At 37.7% G+C, this 18,925-nt stretch overlaps 2 protein-coding genes and 1 long non-coding RNA gene across 7 annotated transcripts in view; 2 read left to right on the top strand and 1 right to left on the bottom strand.

Moving 5' to 3' along the window:
* The window catches only part of LOC123975634 (formin-like protein 13), a 35,640-nt gene extending 28,809 nt beyond the window's left edge, over window positions 1–6,831 (bottom strand). Inside the window, exons 1-8 of the mRNA XM_046057291.1 lie at window positions 6,566–6,831; window positions 5,665–5,793; window positions 5,077–5,151; window positions 4,462–4,635; window positions 4,071–4,228; window positions 3,285–3,473; window positions 2,391–3,036; window positions 897–1,059 (exon numbers count right to left, since the gene is read on the bottom strand). Coding sequence (XP_045913247.1) covers window positions 897–1,059; window positions 2,391–3,036; window positions 3,285–3,473; window positions 4,071–4,228; window positions 4,462–4,635; window positions 5,077–5,151; window positions 5,665–5,793; window positions 6,566–6,640 — 1,609 coding nt within the window. The 5' untranslated portion in view covers window positions 6,641–6,831. The remainder of the gene's footprint in view (window positions 1–896; window positions 1,060–2,390; window positions 3,037–3,284; window positions 3,474–4,070; window positions 4,229–4,461; window positions 4,636–5,076; window positions 5,152–5,664; window positions 5,794–6,565) is intronic.
* Window positions 6,832–11,988: 5,157 nt separating this feature from the next.
* On the top strand, window positions 11,989–18,282 carry cd40 (CD40 molecule, TNF receptor superfamily member 5). 2 transcript variants are annotated; one of them, XM_046057292.1, is made up of 9 exons: window positions 11,989–12,107; window positions 12,621–12,702; window positions 14,145–14,267; window positions 14,349–14,495; window positions 14,606–14,699; window positions 15,366–15,424; window positions 15,929–16,024; window positions 16,120–16,148; window positions 17,583–18,282. In XM_046057292.1, exons 1-9 carry the CDS (start codon window positions 12,048–12,050, stop codon window positions 17,871–17,873), a joined length of 981 nt encoding a protein of 326 aa, XP_045913248.1. In that variant the 5' UTR covers window positions 11,989–12,047; the 3' UTR covers window positions 17,874–18,282. The 2 variants fall into 2 exon arrangements, with proteins under 2 accessions (XP_045913248.1, XP_045913249.1); XM_046057293.1 differs by having other exon boundaries at window positions 16,120–16,142.
* Window positions 18,283–18,423: 141 nt separating this feature from the next.
* The window catches only part of LOC123975304, a 38,552-nt gene continuing 38,050 nt past the window's right edge, over window positions 18,424–18,925 (top strand). For all 4 annotated transcript variants that reach the window (XR_006826028.1, XR_006826027.1, XR_006826025.1 and 1 more), the window contains exon 1: window positions 18,424–18,692. This is a non-coding gene — a long non-coding RNA (uncharacterized LOC123975304). The remainder of the gene's footprint in view (window positions 18,693–18,925) is intronic.

Here is an 18,925-nt window from a genome sequence, read left to right on the forward strand (position 1 = left end):
GCTCCTCACATAGCCAAAGTTTCCAGGTCAGGCAGGAGCATAAACTCTGAATGTTGGGGTATTCTGTATCAAAACAGGAAATTGCTGTCGTTGTCGCTCATATCCCCTATCCATATTTCATGAACATGTGAACTCTAATTATGTTCCCAGTCCGCACACTCACACTGATTCCATTTAGCAGCCCACCTCCACCACATCTGAATCGCTTCACAGTGTCTGTGCCTCTTGGAGGAGCTCCGAGAGGGAGCTTCTGAAATGTTCTCCCCTGGCTTGGGTCTTGAAATATACAAACCACGTACACTCAGTTAATCAAAAGTGAAAAGCCATTAGATGAGATACAGAATATGTTCCACTTCACAATAGCTCTGAAGAGTACATGGTGGCATTGCAGGGTTGGTGACACACTGCCCCCTGCAGACTCATAGAAAAACATCCATATTTCTGCTTTACAGCAGCTGTGGCATTGTTATTGTCTCAACTATTGTTTTAAAAGAGCAAAGTGGCAGCATTTATAGGCCCTCCCTAAAATAGCTCTCAGGTCAGCTTTCTTTTAATTGGATAATTAACGTCTAATTTATGAAAATTAAAGAGCCTGACATTAAACCTGCTTCTCCAGAGATGCTGTTTACACTTTCTATGTGGTGCTTCCCTCTGGTGGTTATGGAAAGAGTGAGCATATTTCACACCACAACTTCTAATTTACTGAAGGAATAAACTTTTTATTTTACTCTGGAAGAATGCCTTTTCATTACAACATGGAAATTATACCTATTATTTTTGCTGGAAATAATCTAATCACCATCATAAAATGCTAAAAACTATCTGCAGACACTACGTATTAGCAACTTCCCCTTAACACTCAACACAAGAACCACATTAATCGTTGAGCTACTCACTGAAGTTGTGTGCAATCTTCTGGTTGAGCATAATATGCTGAGTAGTACTCGGGTCAGCCACACAAAACGTTCCCAGCTCTTTAACAGCAAATTGGTCATATAAGCGTGATGTGTCAATTTCAATCCTCCGGGTGCTTTCTTGCATCCAAAATGATTTTGCAATCTGCCAAGAAACAAATTAATTCAGTGCTGAGACAATTCAATTTGAAGAGGAAATCAATATTAACAAAAGAGCAATAGACGCAATAACTCGCAGACAAAACAAAGAATAATTCACAACAATGAAGCAATTTGAGGAAGCTTGGTCTGGGCTTTTTTCTGATGAATGAACTGACAAATGATATTTTGGAGTAACTCCCACATTAAACAAACTTCAAGGACCACCTTTTTTCACCTACCTAACATTGCAAAACTCAGGCACATCCTGTTTCAAAATGATGCGCACAGACTAGTCAATGCATCTGTTACGTCTAGACTGGATTACTGCAATTCCTTAATATCAGGTTGCCCAAACAAGTCCCTTAAGACTCTCCAGTTGATTCAGAATGCTGCAGCACGTGTTCTGACAGGAACCAGGAAAAGAGATCATATTTCTCCTGTTTTAGCTTCTCTGCATTGGCTCCCTGTAAAATCCAGAATAGAATTTATAAATCCTTCTGCTCACCTACAAAGCTCTTAATGGTCAGGCACCATCTTATCTTAAAGAGCTTACAGTACTTTATTATGCTACTTGAACACTGCACAGAGTCAGAATGCAGGGTTACTTGTGGTCCCTAGAGTCTCCAAAAGTAGAATGGGAGCCAGAGCCTTCAGCTATCAAGCTCCTCTCCTGTGGAATTAGGTCCCAGTTTGGGTTCAGGAGGCAGACACCATCTCCACATTTAAGAGTAGGCTTAAGACTTTCCTCTTTGATAAAGCTTAAAGTTAGGGCTGACTCAGCTGAGTCCTGAACCATCCCTTAGTTATGCTGCCATAGGCCTAGACTGCCGGAGGACTTCCCATGATGCATTGAGCTATTCTCTCCTCCTCTCCCTCTTCATCTGTGTGCATCCTCATCCCATTAATGCATGTAACTAACTCTCCCGTAGTTTTGTGCTTTCTCGTCCCTCTCCTTTCTCCTTCGTTCGACACCCGTTGCACATTTATTATGATTTGTCTGATTATTATTATCATTAATATTACTATCATTACTAGTACTATTGTTTATTTGTCTGTACCACTACGACTTTTACTGTTTTACTGCTGTGTGGATACTGTGTTGACTGGGATGGCCATCTACCCTGAGCCACAGTCCTGTTCTAGGTTTCTACCTGCTAAAAGGGAGTTTTTCCTTGCCTGTGTCACCAAGTGCATGCTCATGGCGGGAACTGTTGGGTCTCTGTTAATAATATAACAAATAGTGTTGTATAGACCTGCTTTAAATGAAAAGTGCAATGAGATACCTTTTGCTATTAATATAAATGAAATCGAATTTAATTGAATTGTCAGTATTACCTTTTCTGAGCCAACTAGATCCCAGTGGAAAGCTTTGGTGCGCGGCTTTTTGGAATTCATATTCAATTTGAAGGGCATCGGTGGGGGGGCAGGGATGCTCGGTGGTGAAGGCACTTTCACAACTGACAAGGCTGATTCATCTGTAGGAGGCTCTGGCACTGTGAGGGCAGTATGGGAGGGGTTTGGTTGAGGGGAGGTGGGTAAAGACAAGGCAACAGTGGGAGAGGTTGGTGATGAGACGGGAGGCAAAATATCTGGCCCGGTAACTTGAACAGCAGTCTTCTTAGTTCTGCGAGGTTTAGGAACAGGTTTTGTATAATCAGCTGAAGGATAACTTTGAGTGGGGTCACCAGCTGATAAATTATCTCCACCTCTGGAAGAGGGAACTGCATTTTTATAATCAGCTGGAGGATAATGATGATGAGTCATATTTCCACCACCAATTTCACCACTTGATTCTGTGTCTCTGTCCTCTGCATCTTCTATGCTGATATTTTGTAGACCTTTTGTTTGCACAAACATGTTTTCAGCCATGGACTTCCTCTTCCAGTCTGAACACAGTTTGTGAATGGCCTTGACCCAGGCATCTCGCTCCCTCTGGACTTCCCCAGGGGCGGATGTTTGATCTGGCACAGGCACCCGAAACCTGCAATAAATAAACAAAACTTAACATAACTTCCATCATTAGCTAAGATAAGTCTAGTAATTAACAGTCTAGGCTTGTATCTATGAAATTATCACTCAAACAAGGCTGCATCATAACTGCTATAATAAAAATAAATGCATTGCAAAGACTGTAATTAAACACTTTTACAAGGTTGTAAAATGTGAAAAATGTGATAGACCAAATTTAATTGTTGTGATTATTTCCACATTTTAATAATCTTCACTCACTGGTGCTCATTTTTGTGGGTGATCAGAGTGAAAGTGTCGGAGCCGTGAGATTTTTGTACACTGGTGTCACCGTCTGATAGGTGAATAACAAGGGACACGGGCAAAGAGGATGTCACCTCACTGTCAATGGGGCCTTGTTGCTTAATGGGGAACAGATTTAGCTGGCCTACGTGGAGTTGGACCTCGTATCTGGAAAGAAAATGGGGAAATGTAATGTGTAATAGAAGCCACAACAACAGGAATTATATGCTGAGTATATATAGAGTCAAATACTGTTTTTGCAGTTAGTATACTCAAAGTCCATGTATTTTACAGCCCACCAGTACTGGATTTCTGAGGCTGATACTGATATCAATATTTTTGATAGAAAATCTAATAACTGGTAGAATAACAATGTACGGGCGACACTGTTTCTAAATTAGCACAAACCTATTTGTACATTTTTGGAATGAAAATTCTCCTTAATTATCATCATAATTGCTGCTGCAATAAACTACTGTTAGCAGATAAGTCTTGCTCTACTTCTACAAACAGGATGCAATGCAACAAGAGCAGAAATGGACATCAATCAAACTGTGACTTTCTTATGCAACTGTAACAAAGAGAGGAAAAAAATTGAAATCAAAGTCCTGATTTATAAAACCATTTATATGGTGAATTAATAAAATATTTATTTGTAATTGAGAATGGGAGTTTGAACATGTAGCCACAAATATTATTTATCATAACTATGCTACTCATTTGTTTTTCAATAGCGGCTTTACAGTAATAAGGACACATGCATACTTCACCCATCTGAATGATGCCAGGCCACCACGGTGCAGCAACAAGACACCTTTGCGAAGGCTCTGTGACGCTTGAGGCTGTTGACCTGTTTCTGCATTTCCCTCTTCAGGATCACTGTATATGTTCCCATAAATGATCTGATTTACAAGTTGAATTATCTGCTCGAAAAAGAGAGAATCATCAGCATGAAAAGCGTCTCTATGAAAGCATCAATAACATATGGACACATTGAATACAAGAATTACATCTTTCTCTTTTCAGTACATATTATTTTCACATAAATGAAAGGCCCAACAGAATTGTACAAATAGTATAAAAATAAGTAAAGTAGTTTTTCATGTACTTGTTTATTTTAATATTTTTAATGTACCCATGCTACATATACATTCACCTTGTTTTTGTCTTCCAGTGAAGTGGCCTCCAATTCATAAACATGATGTCCTGAAAAGGAAATGGAGAACCTGGAACCCACTCCATCATCACAACTCTTGACACTGGAAAAGGCAAGTTGTCGCTTGATGATGCCTTTTTCTATGCTGCACAGTTTTTTGGTCTTGAAATCAATCTGGGTGATCACAATGAGAGGGTTAAAATTACTGTGTTAGCACCAGTCTACTGTATAACACAGTGAAAATGACCACATTTCATTTTCTGGTATAGTTTTTTTGCCTTGCTAGCAGGCTGGTCCAGGATGAAACATCCCAAATCTTCTGGATGGATTTCCATGAAATTTTTACCCAGAGGATTAATGTATCATATATCATGTACAAATTTTGTGTATTTATCATATTCTTTGGTTTCTAACAAAATACCTGCAAAACTAATGAAATTCCATCAATCAGCCTCAGATGTACGTGTGTTTCGTTGTAATTAGTAAATGTTAGAATGCTAATATTTGCTAAACTAACATGGAGAACATCGTAAACAATACAATGCACAGCTGTGCCTAAGTACAGAATCTGCTCACATGGCTGTTGGCTCTTGGTCTTGTTTTTTTTTAACTTACCTGAAGAACCCGCTTCTGCCACCTGTAATGGCTGTGCTTGCGAACACTGAAGTTGTACTGAGAGGGCTGCTGTTCCTGCAACAACAGACAAACAAACTCTCAGACATCAACACCTAATGAGAAAATCTTTTGTCCTTTGACTGTTTCCTGCAAAGGGGTAGAACAATGTAATCACATTCTTTCAAGAAAATACTTCGACTCAAATTGGCAATAGACAGATTTCTTTTAAAACTTATCCAGCAGGTTGAGCAGCTTACTGCAGAGCAATGCGTGTGACAAGTCTGTAAGGTCATTCGCAAAGCAAAATATGCTAATTATATCTTTAAACTGATTATATATCAAAGTAGCAGAGAGTTGGACAATAATCACGTTTATATATTGTGTCTGGCCAGATTAGCATTAAGACTAGAAGTGTGGCTAGCCCCCCTCTCACCAAAGTTAAAACAAATGCCTAAGTTACATAACCTGTTCATCATGGCGGATGAACAATGTCTTAAGTAATTTTGCGTGTTATCAAAACAATTTTTTCAGTGAGAATTTTGGGATTACAGTAAAATATTGAGGAAGCTTGGTTTAAAATGCAGGTACCTTTTCTTCCACACTATTCTGTTTGAGCAGCTGCTTCCTGTCCATCCTGGCCTGGTTCAGAGCATCCTCAATGGACAACTCTCCACTCTTCACCTTGTTCATGATGCTTAGCTGCATCTCATTGCTCAACTGAAAGCACAGCAACACAGCAAAAAAACCCCAAAAACAATAAATTGTATTAACATGTGGGAATCCATGTGAACCAAGCACGCTGTCCGGGAACAGGTTTGGCTCATAAATCACAAAATCTGCACAGTATAGTGACAAAACCCTTTAAAGTATCCTTGCATTTGGTAAACTAACAAATAACTTATAGTTTACTACTTTATGTTCTTCCATTTAGCTGTCATGCAGTATTTTGCTTTAGCAATACTTAGCTGTACAAATATTGTATGTAAAGGTGTTCTTTCAGAGATGAATGATGGTTGATAAGATAAAATTAGTCTCGGTTCGCTGGAAAAGAGGAACCGCTGTGTTGCAAAGTACAATCAGCCTCTGCATCTGTCATGCTATTACAGGAACCGAATGTCTTCCTTAAATCAGTCAGAATCACGTTGTCACATTTCTAGTAAATAAACCTTCCTTTGTGGGAAACTACTAACAGTAGAGAAGTCAGGTTGATTTGAGGAACTAGACAATGCTTGAGAGACTCTGAAAAAACTGAACCAAAACTTTGCCTCTTCTTGCTGCGCAGGCCTCACGTCAATGAAAGCGAGAGGGTTGTTTTCTCTGGAGGCAAGTACAGTAAGCTGTTGTTATTTAGTAAATCTGACATCTGACTGCAGAAGCATTGATTTTACACTTTCATAGACATGGTAAATTAGAACTTGACACTTGCCGTTAAAAGAATGTACTGCTTGATGCTTGCTTTCTCGTCTAAGTACATAAATTAAAATCTTACCTGTGGCAAGTCTTCAGTGTGTGTATCCATTCTGGATAGATTGTCTTTCTTCTTTGATCTTAAACTTGGCATCATAACTTGTTAGATTTTACACACAAATCCATGCAAGTGCTCAGTTGAAACTGGTCCTCTTTTATAGCAAAGTCATGAAAAAATGTTGTTGTTTTTTTGCCATGCAAGACCTAAGCAGATATCTGCTACTCTGACTCGGGAGAGGGAAAATTGCTGTGTGAAAATGTGTCTACCACCGCCCTCTTTCAGCTCAGGTTACGCTTCTTTCAGGTAAGGCTGGCAGTGGCTGTTCAGTCACACCCATAGGCTGTCTCTGCATTTCCTGTCAGTTTACATGTCTCCCATTGGAGGGCATGTTTCGTATCTGCTGTTTTGTCCAGGAGAGAGCGCTAAGAAACTGTGGCTCTTTCCCCAAATCCATAACAATACAGCATAAATCAGCTGTATCAAACATGAAAAATATGACATAATTTTACTTTAGAGGTTTTGAACAAAATCCAGGTAAAGTCACCTGCAAACTTAAAAAGCAAGGAATTTAAATTTTTCATCATATTGTTATAAAAGGCTTTCCCTTGATAGAGATAGATTTGATTAAAATCACAATTCTGCCCTACAGAGGCAGAGAGCAGTTTTCAAGCTACCCGGCAAACTGCATGACAGATCCAGAGGTTAAAATGCCTTAACCTAAATCCAATTTCGAAAATACACGAAGAAATGTTTCAAGAAATCTACAAACAAAATGTGTTCTTTCAGCTTTCTTGTCCTTTTTAAGTAAATTTATAAACTTTATTTTGATCATTTACAGTCCATATGTGTCTGTTTTTCTAGGTCTGTCTGTCTACTATTAAAGTTTAAATTATTTGAAGTAAATATTTTACAGAGCATGGGAGTTGTCACTGCTCTCTTTTAATCATTTCATTTCATACTTTTAATATTTTTGCTTTCAGTTAATGTTCTTAATCTTTTATGGATTTCTTTTGTATGTTTCAATTTATATCACAATTGAATGTTGTCTTTGACACATTTTTAGGTATGTTTTATGTTTTTGTGTGAGTATATTAGTATACATGGATAAAATTGATATATTTTATTCATTTCATGTGCTCTTTGGCTATTGAGACGCTCATGTTATGGGGTGGATTTATACTTATAAGTTTTACAATAACCACTACAATGACAAAAATTACAAATCATAAGAAGAAAATACAGAGCACTCAAAAAAAAAGGATCACCTCAGCAGAAAGAGCAAATTTGTAGATAATTAAAACCTTTGTGTCTAATGATATATGATGCATTTGATTTTTGTCTTTGTACAGGTGAGGGGACTTAACCTGTATACTATTTTCCTGAACTTGTACCCTTGTTCAGTATGTAGCAGAATTATGTGACGAGTAACATATACTAGGCTGTAAATATTCTATATGCTACTATCAGTGTTGGGGTGTAACTAGTTACATGTAATGTCTATGAAGATTCTCAGTCATCCAGGTCATAGTTATCCAACGAAGGTTAAAGTCAAGGGCAACTGGACTTGGTTGAAGATACTGGAAGACGTTTCGTCCCTCATCCAAAGGACTTCTTCAGTTCTGACTGACTGGCAGGGAAACTCAGCTATTTAGCCTCAGTGGGGTCGTTGGCCCGGGTCATCGACACCGCTGGTTCGTTAGTGTTCCTTGTTGCTGTGACGACAGTCGTTACAGTCGTTAAGACTACCTGTGGCCAAGACTGAACGACCATCGTTGGTATCTTCACCTGAGGCCAATAGGTTACGTTTGTTGAGTTTCCTGGGAAGTGATGAAAGGACAACATTGTAAGTGGGGGATAAGTGGTGGCGTAGACCCCCTCCCCTGTTCAATGACGGCTTCTCAACCCTGGTGTAGATGCTTCCTTGACACCTCTTTCAAACCATCCATCTTCTCTGTCTAAAATGTGCACCTGGTGGTCCTCAAACGAGTGTCCTCTGTCCTTCAGATGTAAGTAGACTGCAGAGTCTTGACCTGAGGAGTTGGCCCTTCTGTGTTGAGCCATGCGTTTGTGTAGTGGTTGTTTAGTCTCCCCTGAAGGGGGCACTTACAGCCTGTAGATACCCTAAATGGACCTTTGTGAAAACAGCCACAAGATCCAAGAAGAACAGAACTACAGGGGAGGAGGAAAAGAAGGTCAAACGCAACAACATTGTGATTCCATACGTGTCTGGAGTATCAGAGAAACTCAGGAGGATTTTCAACAAACATAACATCCCTGTGTTTTTTAAACCCAAGAACACACTAAGACAGATGCTGGTACACCCCAAAGACCGCACACCCAAACACAAGAAAAGCAATCTAGTGTATGCGGTCCAATGCAGTGAGGAATGCACAGACCTGTATATTGGGGTCCTTTGGATGAGGGACGAAACGTCTTCCAGTATCTTCAACCAAGTACAGTTGCCCTTGATTTTAACCTTCGTTGGATAGTTACATGTAATATAGTTATGTAATTTAATTACAAAATAATTGTAACTGTAAATTGTTACAGTTACTGGGAAAAATGTGTAATTAAATTACAGTTACTTAAATTAAGGATTACATCTGCATATTTTCTGTAAAGAGTTAGGCTATATATCGAATAATAATCATTTTGCATGTTTTTCTTGTGCACAATGTCTTCCTTTGCCATTTCCAGCCACAGTTGTGTACAGTTTGATGCTATTCTTATGCTATTGATTGGTTGTCATTTTTTAATTTGCTGTGCCACCAACCAGTCTGCCAGTTAAATTGCCTCTCAAGCTGTCTTTTGAAAATGGTAACAGTTGAAAACATTCATTAGGCATTTAGAAATTAAAGTAAGTAAGTAATTAAATGTAATAAGTTACATTACCTTGATAAAGTAATTGAAATAGTTACACTACTATTACATTTTAAATAGGGGAACTTTTAGTCGGTAACTTATAACATTTCCAAAGTATCCTTTCCAAAACTGGCTACTATACTGTATCAGTATTTATAAGTGGGTGCACTTTGCTATTTTGTGCATATTTAATTAGATATGCTGTGTTGATCTACATGTTAGGGTGCCTTTTTTTCTTCCTGTTGATCGATGTTGTCAAATAAACTAACAATATAAACTTAAAACTAGCAAGAAGAACCAAGAAATGAGGATTTTCTAGTAACCTAAGACACTGAAAATAAGACAAACAAGAAGAAGAGGAGAGTAAACTAAGATAAGATAACTAAATTGACAGTTGTCCCATTTGTTCTAGTGTCCAGTTTGTGTTAAATTACTTGTCTACAAACTACATGACAGTTGAAATAGAGCTGCTAGTTACCAGTGACAGCAGACGGCTGTGGTTTGGTGTGCACCACAGTTATTTCAGTGCATATTTTTAGGTAAGTGAAGGTATCATCACAATCATGTTTAAGACAGACATGCTGAGGGACTTCACCCATAAAAGGTGGATTATCACCTTTTATTAATGAAGAGTAATGCAACAGTAAAACTGTTCAGAACATTTTATGAGATGTTAATGACTGAAATTGGATTTGGACCTAAGATCTGATTCTGAAATATAGTCAAATGATGTGAAACAAGTTAATATTTTATGCAGGAACAGAGAAGCACATTCCCCACATGCACATTAGTGGGAATACATTATACTTTATAGTTTCTGTTCAAGGCAAATTGAAAATTGAAAATGAGTAGTTAAAAAGTGGTAATGTCCTCCTCAACACTGATCAACAATGCACAGTGTTAAGAGTATTTCAGGAATACCAGACAATCTGGGCAGGGCTCACACTCAAATGTCAGTACAGAAGAAGAAGAAAAGAAAACCTTTTTTTTCTTTTTTTTTTTCAAGTTTCAGGAATGACAAATCACATAACCAGGAATAACAAGATGAAGTCAGAGATTTCCACAGAAGCAATATTTTGCCCCACAGTTGGGTATAATATTGTACCATTAGGTATACTCGTACAGTAATAAAATTATATTTTTTATGGCTTTAGAAATTAGTATGAGTAAATAGGGATTTTGTTTAATCTATTAAGGACAAATAGTTCTAATATGAGGAAAAGGCACACAATTCAGATGTGTCATTGTGTTAATTTTCAACTGAAAATGTAATCTAAAATGGCATAATTTTGAAGCAGGCAAATGAGAGTACACTTTTCTTAGGAATCAACTGGAATTTCCAGCAACAAAACGGTTATGAGAAACTTTTAGGCTCGCTGCCGTAATTGCATGAATACACGCGCAAATAAAATTAATTCAATGGCAGTTGATTTGAGTTGACTCGGTTGTAGCAAACAAAAATAATAGCGTGACTCACACACTCGGTCGCGTTTTAGATTTGTTAATTGGTCAGTACACATGCGCAGTGAAGTCTTTACCATCAGTAACACCCAGATTGTGAGGGGAACCCCTCCTCATGAAAACTTCTTGGGGAATCCCTTAATTTGGTGGGGTTTCCGGCTCTACCATAGAATAGGTATGGTCGAAAAACAATGAAAACAATGAAACTGTTTGTGTTCAAAAAAATTCCCAAGCGCGATACAGTTTGTACAGTTTGTGTAGGTTATGTACATGTTGGCTATTGACTTTTGCATTCCCTGTGAATAAAACATGAAATCCACATGTTTAATTCAATGAAGAAGTTAAATTGCTGTGATAGTACCCTAATAAATTCTTAGGATCCTTTTAAAATGCAGCGTGGTTATCACTGTACATAACGCAAAACTACTCTTTTATGTACTTTATTTGTTTTTCTCCATTTTGTAGGACTTTGTAGGACTCCGCAACATTTTAGAGGGAATATTGTGCATTTTTCTGCATTACCGTTTTTTGCAGCTACAGCGACTGGTTTCTTTTTTCACACAAAATATGCAGTGACTGAAATACAGTGCTGTGCAATACATTAAACTATCACCAAATAATGTAGGCTATATAATTAGCTCCACATCAACCAACTGCAACACTAGCTGCTTACACGTTAATGTATCAGTTGTAATCCTATAATATACATAGAATAACACTGACAGGGGCCATTCCTCTACTATTACGTTTGTACTTTGCTGATAATTGCTTCTTATAGGCTATGCGTTTTATATACAGGACTTTTAATTGAAATGGAGTATTTGTACGTATTTCTACTTCTTCTACCACTGAATGACTATTTAGTTAACTTCATTTCACATCTGTCCACTAAAATTAAATATTATTCCAGTCTAAATCAACCACATGTTTTCGTGTTGCGGCTGGGGTATTGATAAACGTGAACAATAATATTAGCCTACTTCTGGACATTTAGAGACCAAACTGAATACAAGGCTCAGATACCGGATTTACAGGAAATGGTCAAGAAAAAAAATCACACGGGAAATACCCTTCAAGCAGCAGCTCCTCATGCAGCTCCTCCCTTCTTGAAACGTTAGTAGTTAACAGGCACAGAACAGAGCAGTGACAACAAGCTGCGCAGCGGAGAGAGAGCTCTGACATGCTGACAACACAATCAACTAAGATGTATCTACTGCTGATGGTGATGTCGGGTTTTATGGTGAGTAAGCTGGTTGATGTATTTCGTTGTTAAAATTATACATTTCGACTAAGGATAACTAAAAGTGTCTCAGGTTAGATCGCTGCAATGCCACTTTTCTTATGGTTGTGTTAATGTAAGCTATGTAGGCTATGTTTTAGTTTTATTCTATCCATCTTTTACCCAGAAGTCTACTTTAATCAGATATTCTGGTCGAATGTGTGCATATTATTGCAAGGTTACACCCTGTGACGGCAGTAAAAACTTACTTTCACTTTCGTTTTCCTCGCAAGTGGCTTTGTCTGAATCCTGATACGCAAAATAATGATAGTAATAACAAAAATGTAAAACAAAGAAAGAAATGCACCTGGCTGTTATTGAGTTTCAGAGTTACCAGCTTGTTGGATGTTTGGGACTTTCCAGCACAGCCTCTTTCTTGTGAGAGGAAGTGAACCAACAGTCGTGACAAACCCCACCATATTTAGAGAGGTTACAACTACCTCTTATTTATGTCTCACTCTTGTTGTTTTTCAGGCAACGACAGCTGCTCAGTCCCGTTGTGACCCAGAAACTCAATATGAGCAGGGTAACCAGTGCTGCAAAATGTGTGGTCCAGGTATGTACACACATTTCCTCTGCAGACTATGTTGCATAATTAAAAATGATCTATGAACATGTTATTTCACCCCTGGGACATTGGATTGTAGTGACACAGACACTCACAGGGGCTATTCTTTCTTGAGGGGCTGTGGCCCATTCACTGACATAAAAAGATGGAGGATATGGGTGCCTAAAGACAAAATTTTAACAATTGGGAGCCACTTATCTAGATAATAATGTATTGAGTTCCTCCAACAGCTGTGTAAGTTAAGCAAAGATTGCAAAAGGCAGCACATTTCAAGATACTCTTTCTGAAACAGAATCAATACTGATACTAAAACCTTTTCCTTTGCTTTCAGTTAGCTTCCCCCATTTCCTTCAGGATTCTCACTTTTCCAAGAAAATAAATCCTAAACATTCTCCAGCTTCTCAGATGAGAGAATTGGCTCCTTTTCACTGTTTTAGATCATTGTGAACTAAATATCTTTGGTTTTTGACTTTTGGTGGAAAGGAATCTTGGACCCAGTGGAAATTGCAAGTTCTTGTTTCTACATTAAGACTTTTGTACAGATTAAACAAATCAGATGTAACATGTTAATTAATCATCTTTAGAGGTGCTGGTGGACAGGTTTTGTCACCGTTGGGCAGAGATGGGCCAACAGTTTCCCCAATTCTGGTCTGTATGCTAAGCTAACTGTTTCCCTGCTGTAGCCATTTGGTGATTTGTTCATTTTTAACAGGGATGTCCCAGTGGGAGCACAACTATGGTCACTTTTATCATGAAGGTGACACTACTCTATAGAGTATAAAGGCTTCAATATACGTATTATAGAGGTGGTTTAGAGAATATTATCGATCCAAAACAAAACTGAGAGAAAAAGGTACAATTTCAGCACCATAGCGCCTTTCTAGTCTTCTAACCATTTTTACACTACATCACATTCATACACTGATGGCAGAGGATAAGGTGTCAACTGCTCATCAGAACAGAATTAACATTCACCACACGTCAATGGAACAGCCACTTGGAGTTCAGTATTTTGCCCAAGGAAACTTAGACACAGACTGGGGATCGAACCACCAACCTTCTGATAAATGGACAACTGCTCTACCCCCTGAGTCACAGTCACCTCTAACCTGGCAGACTAGATAACATAGTCAACTAAAAAGCCCGTCTGCCCCTGGACTCTTTCTGCTACTAGGGAATGGAGAAGGGGGGTTCATTTTGCTAACAAATGAGATGCCATCCATCCCCCCTCAAATAACCTCCTGCCTGTAGTTGTGTTTAACAGACAAATTTAAGAGTGGTATCAATCATTTCATCTAACTCTCTACGTATTTAATGGCAAACAATTGCTTTAAGGCACATGTCACCAATTACTACATAGACTTGAGACAAATAATATAATACTGCACAGTACTGCATTTTTTACTATAAAGCAATGCTATGTTTTTCAGGCACCAGTATGACGAGTCTCGGCACTTGTCAGGAACCTCAATGCAAAGAATGTGGGCTGAATGAATATCAGGAAACTTATACAGAAAAAAACAAATGTGAACGTCAGCCATACTGTGACCCAAGTAAGACAAATTAAGTAAGTAAGTATTTTGGTAGACTTTTGATGTAGCACAACGTTCAACTTGTGTCCATTTTTCCTTCAGATAAAAACTTTCAGGAGAACGTCAAAGAGAGCAAAGTCAAAAAAAGCCTCTGCATATGTCAAGTGGGATTTCACTGCTCCAGTGAGGCATGTATAACCTGTGTGCCTCATACAACCTGCAAACCAGGATATGAGGCTCAGTCCAAAGGTACGACATATTTCTGATGCAGTAAAATCTTTTTTTTATTACACTGAATGTAAAGAATGATCAGCTTTGTTATCATAATGTGCTGAATTATTTTCTCACTTGGCTTTCAGGCAATCATACGCATGATACAGTGTGTGGGAAATGCCCTAAAGGCACATTTTCCAATGAGAGCTCATGGTACGGGCTCTGTAAGAAATGGACAGAGTAAGTATAGGAACTCCAAGACATTAAGACATAAACTGAGATAGCAGCACTCCAAAAACACGACAATCTTCTCAGCTAGAAAATGCTAGAAAATGCGTTTCCCAAAATATTGACAAATTCCTGTGAGTAGGGTGTCAAACTTTTTTTAGGTTGTATGCCTATATTTGAACTTCTATTTGAAGTCACTAAAGGTGCCAGCATGCTTGAAAAAGACTAGTTCATATGACAGGTCATCTAACCACATCTGAAGGCAGAAGTGTTGACAAAGTGGGGCAAAAAGCTGACCATCATCGTCATATGGGGATAAAGGCACACATGTTTGGACAATCTTATCTTGAAATCATTCATATTATAACACTTGATTGTTGTACACACTAAAAGTAGTAAGAAGTAGCTGTGTTGAAAATGAAAAAAATGGAGTTTGAGAGAGACGTTCAAATCCTACACGTACACCTGGCCAGTCACTGCGTGAATTAGCCCAGAATATTACTACCTTATGTTGGTTTTCCTTTATTTTGTTGCTAATGTGTACAAACCAAAATGATGTCTTAAAGTCTCAATTAACATTAACATTAGCAAAGTGCTGCCTTTTTTGGGACATAATCACCTGAATCTGAATCTTTTGATCACATTGAGACATTAAGAACACTGTGAAATTCTTTTCAGATGTCAGAATGGATACCATATTCAACAAAACGGAACAGACATATCCGACAACATCTGTGGTAAGTTCAGTGTAGGCAGATGAATTTGAAGTTTCTCACTTTGCAGCTGTTAGTGGTGTCTCACTCAAAACGAAACTCTTGAGGAATGAGAAGGTATATCTCATAAATCTATGTTAGTCTGTGGTTTGGACTGTGGGATTAACAGCTTTCACCTACACACTGTTTACACTACATTTGTGTGTAGACTTCACTGTTTTAATAGCTAAATTATTGATTTTTTAGAAATAAAAAGTATGACTTCCTCTTTTTTTCACACCTTACTTGTGCTTCCTTTGCTAAAATGCAAATGTGTGATAGATATGAAATTAACTTTTTTTCAGTAATATGCAGTAAAACCCATTTCCTGTCTTGGAGGACATTTATTGAGAGTTCTGTATTTATTTAACCATATTCTACCCAAATTATCTAATTATTCCGTTTTATAGGAGATGATAAATTGTAAGTGAGTGACATTACTGAAAGGATCAATATGTGGTTAATGTTTGTTGTTTTTTTTTCTTGCAGAGGAAACCAAACGGGGACATGTAGTTGTGATCTGTGTTGTGGTTTTTATGATTGTGGCTATGGTAGTAGCTGCATTCATGTGTTTAAAATGGAGAGGTATGTTGTGCTCTAAATGCTGTCTCTTATACCATTTTTAATTAGTTAAAGTTTCAGTAATCCACTTCACTCATCTTTTCTTCCTTTTGTGTTAGGTACACGTGACGCTAAAGGAAAGGTAAAGGTAAATGTAATTGGGATTTCTGTATTGCTTTTTTTGACTGCTACATTTGTTTCTCTTAGAGAATATGTACTTAAGTACCACTAAATGCATAAATGCACTTAATGTTCACATTCTCTCAAAAAGACAATTCCCTGCGAATGATTATGTTGGAAATCAACTTGCAATTGATTAATACCAGTAATTGACAGGATAATGTGTTCCTAAAACAATGTTACTTTCCAACATGTTTTTAATTTCCCACTCCAGTGTCTTTTTGATATGCACATTTTAAGGAATAGCTTGGCATTAATAGGAAATAGGCTTGTTCGCCTTCTTGCTGAGAATTACATGAGATGATTGATACATTTTTATATCTGCATGCTAAATAGGAAGCTTCAGACAGTAGCTACAGATTATCTTATTTTAGCATAAAGAATGGAAGCAGGGAAACAGCTGGCCTGGCTCTGTCCAAAAGTAACAAAATCCATCTACCAGCACATCTAAAGCCCACTAATTAACACGTTATGTAATTTATTCAATCTGTACAAAAACGGAAGTGTAAAAACAATAAGTTGTGTTTGGTTTACCTTACAACAGAGTCAGGGTAGCTTCTTCAAGTCTTTATGCTAAGCTACACTACCTGTATTTTTCTAGTTTGTATTGTATAATGTACATCAATTTTCAAGGCTTTATTTACTTCCATTTCTGCAGAACAACCAAAGAAGTTAACAGCCAAGTTTAGGTCAGCTAAACTGAGAAATAATGCAAATTTCAGAGATAAACAATATTTAGGGATCAAGTGATGAAGTTATTCTGCAGCAGCGGAAGTAAATGAATGATTTCTATAGTTGGCCCAATTTATAAACACCTTGGAACAGCCTGTGTTAATACACCCTCAGAAGCTTTATTTGTACAGTATTATATATAATATTAATGAAGGAAGCATCAGTTTTGGTGACGTAAACCTTTTTTTTTTACTTTGGTTGCTTAATTTTGTACCATTTAAGGTTTTTCACTGGACTTGAACTTCTTACACTTTAATACAAACTACGAAAATAGAGGCGTGCTAACACTTTTGTCCAGTAGTGTAAATTAACTGCCTGCTGGCACTAGCTTCATATTTAGCGTACGAATATGAGAGTGGTATGGAAATTCTTATTTGACAAGAAAGTGAATGAGCATATTTCCCAACATGTCAAACTATTATGTTAAATAACATTAAATTTAATCTATAGGATATACTATTAAATATATGAATACTCCAGCACAGATCTGTGTTTACCTGAAAAAAGAAACCGTGTTTTGTGGAAGTTTCCCAAGTGGAGTGATCTGATTTATACAGTGCATGTAAACATACTGTGAGAAACTAAAGCTGTTGCTTTAAAATCATAAAAATGTGAACAAAAAATGTAATATTGTATATTTCTACATTTTAACACTCTTTAACTCTTCCAGATCTGTGTTGAATCATGCCTGGGAGAAAAAAAGGAGCCACTGAGAGAATGTACTAATGTGCTAATAACGACCCCAACTGATCAGACTGATGAAGAGTCCACCTTACCGGAGGTGCAGACCTCACAAGAAGAGGGTTTTGGTAGGACACCGGAAGAAAACGAGGACGAACTAAGCCAGGAGATGTCAACAGATGTAGTTTTTACTGAAAACGGAAACTTTGTGACACAAGAGAATGGGAAAACAGAAATCCTCTCCCGTCAGGAGTCGCAAACGCAGACATTTACAGACTAAAAACGGCTGTCGCTGAGGTATCCATTATTGCTAGTGTGAAATTCTGAATGTTAAGTATTGTTGCCCCATGTTTCACTTGTATATAATTCACCACCTAACGATGTATATAGTTTCCTTAAGTGTTAATACATTTCCGTTGTGTGCTGAAGTGAATGTAATGTGTAATTAGAAGATAGTGGTTTATATGACTTACCTGCATTAGTTGTACAGTTGGTAGCATTATTAAAGTTGTGGGCTAATTTGTTGCTGTGTGTTTATATTGTATTTTGATGTAGTCATCCTATTTTATTGAAATTCTTTAACAAACAATTATGTACATATTTGCATGAGTTACAATTGAGTGTTATGGTGATAACTGTGCATGCAAGCATGTCATTTTTTACTTGCAATAAAATGTAAACCACTTGAATGTGAGTCTTTATTTTTCCTGCTGTTGGTCACTGTGTGTCTGCAGGGGTTTTCAGCCCCCCTCCCACCCGACTCTTCCCATGATGCTTTGGGGAATTTAAACAGGAAGTAGCCTATAATATTGCCAGGGATTCAGTGAGTTATGAAGTTACATTTAACCTGTATTTGTTTCCATTTTGGCAAATTGGTAGCATTAAAAGTATGCCGAATGAGCTACTAGCAGTTCATGTTTGCATTGCACTCATTAAGGTACAGACAACTATTACTGGATTGCTTTGATATTGAAGAAAACTTAAAAACGTGAAGATTCTCAGGCAAGTTCTGGAGTTACAAGGAGCGTCTATTATTTCTACGAGGATTTAGGGGCGTTTATTCGCGATGCATCTGAGATAAAGACATTCTCGGGAAGATGTAAGTCAGAGAATCTAAAAATATGTGCGCCATGTCTGAGTGTCTTAATTTGAAGAAGGTTTAATTCTGAGAAGGAGTCTGATTTTTTGACGGAAAGTGTCGGCGCTGGGGCTTTAAAGTAGCCTACCTTAATTGCCTATTGAACTGTGTTTAATAACCGGGCCAAACTACAATGACTAACTTAGCGTTGTTTTTTGAACAGTTAATGCACCTGTCGCTTTCACCGCTGTTTG

The sequence above is a fragment of the Micropterus dolomieu genome, linkage group LG08 (assembly GCF_021292245.1).
Source record: "Micropterus dolomieu isolate WLL.071019.BEF.003 ecotype Adirondacks linkage group LG08, ASM2129224v1, whole genome shotgun sequence".
Lineage (NCBI taxonomy): Eukaryota > Metazoa > Chordata > Actinopteri > Centrarchiformes > Centrarchidae > Micropterus > Micropterus dolomieu.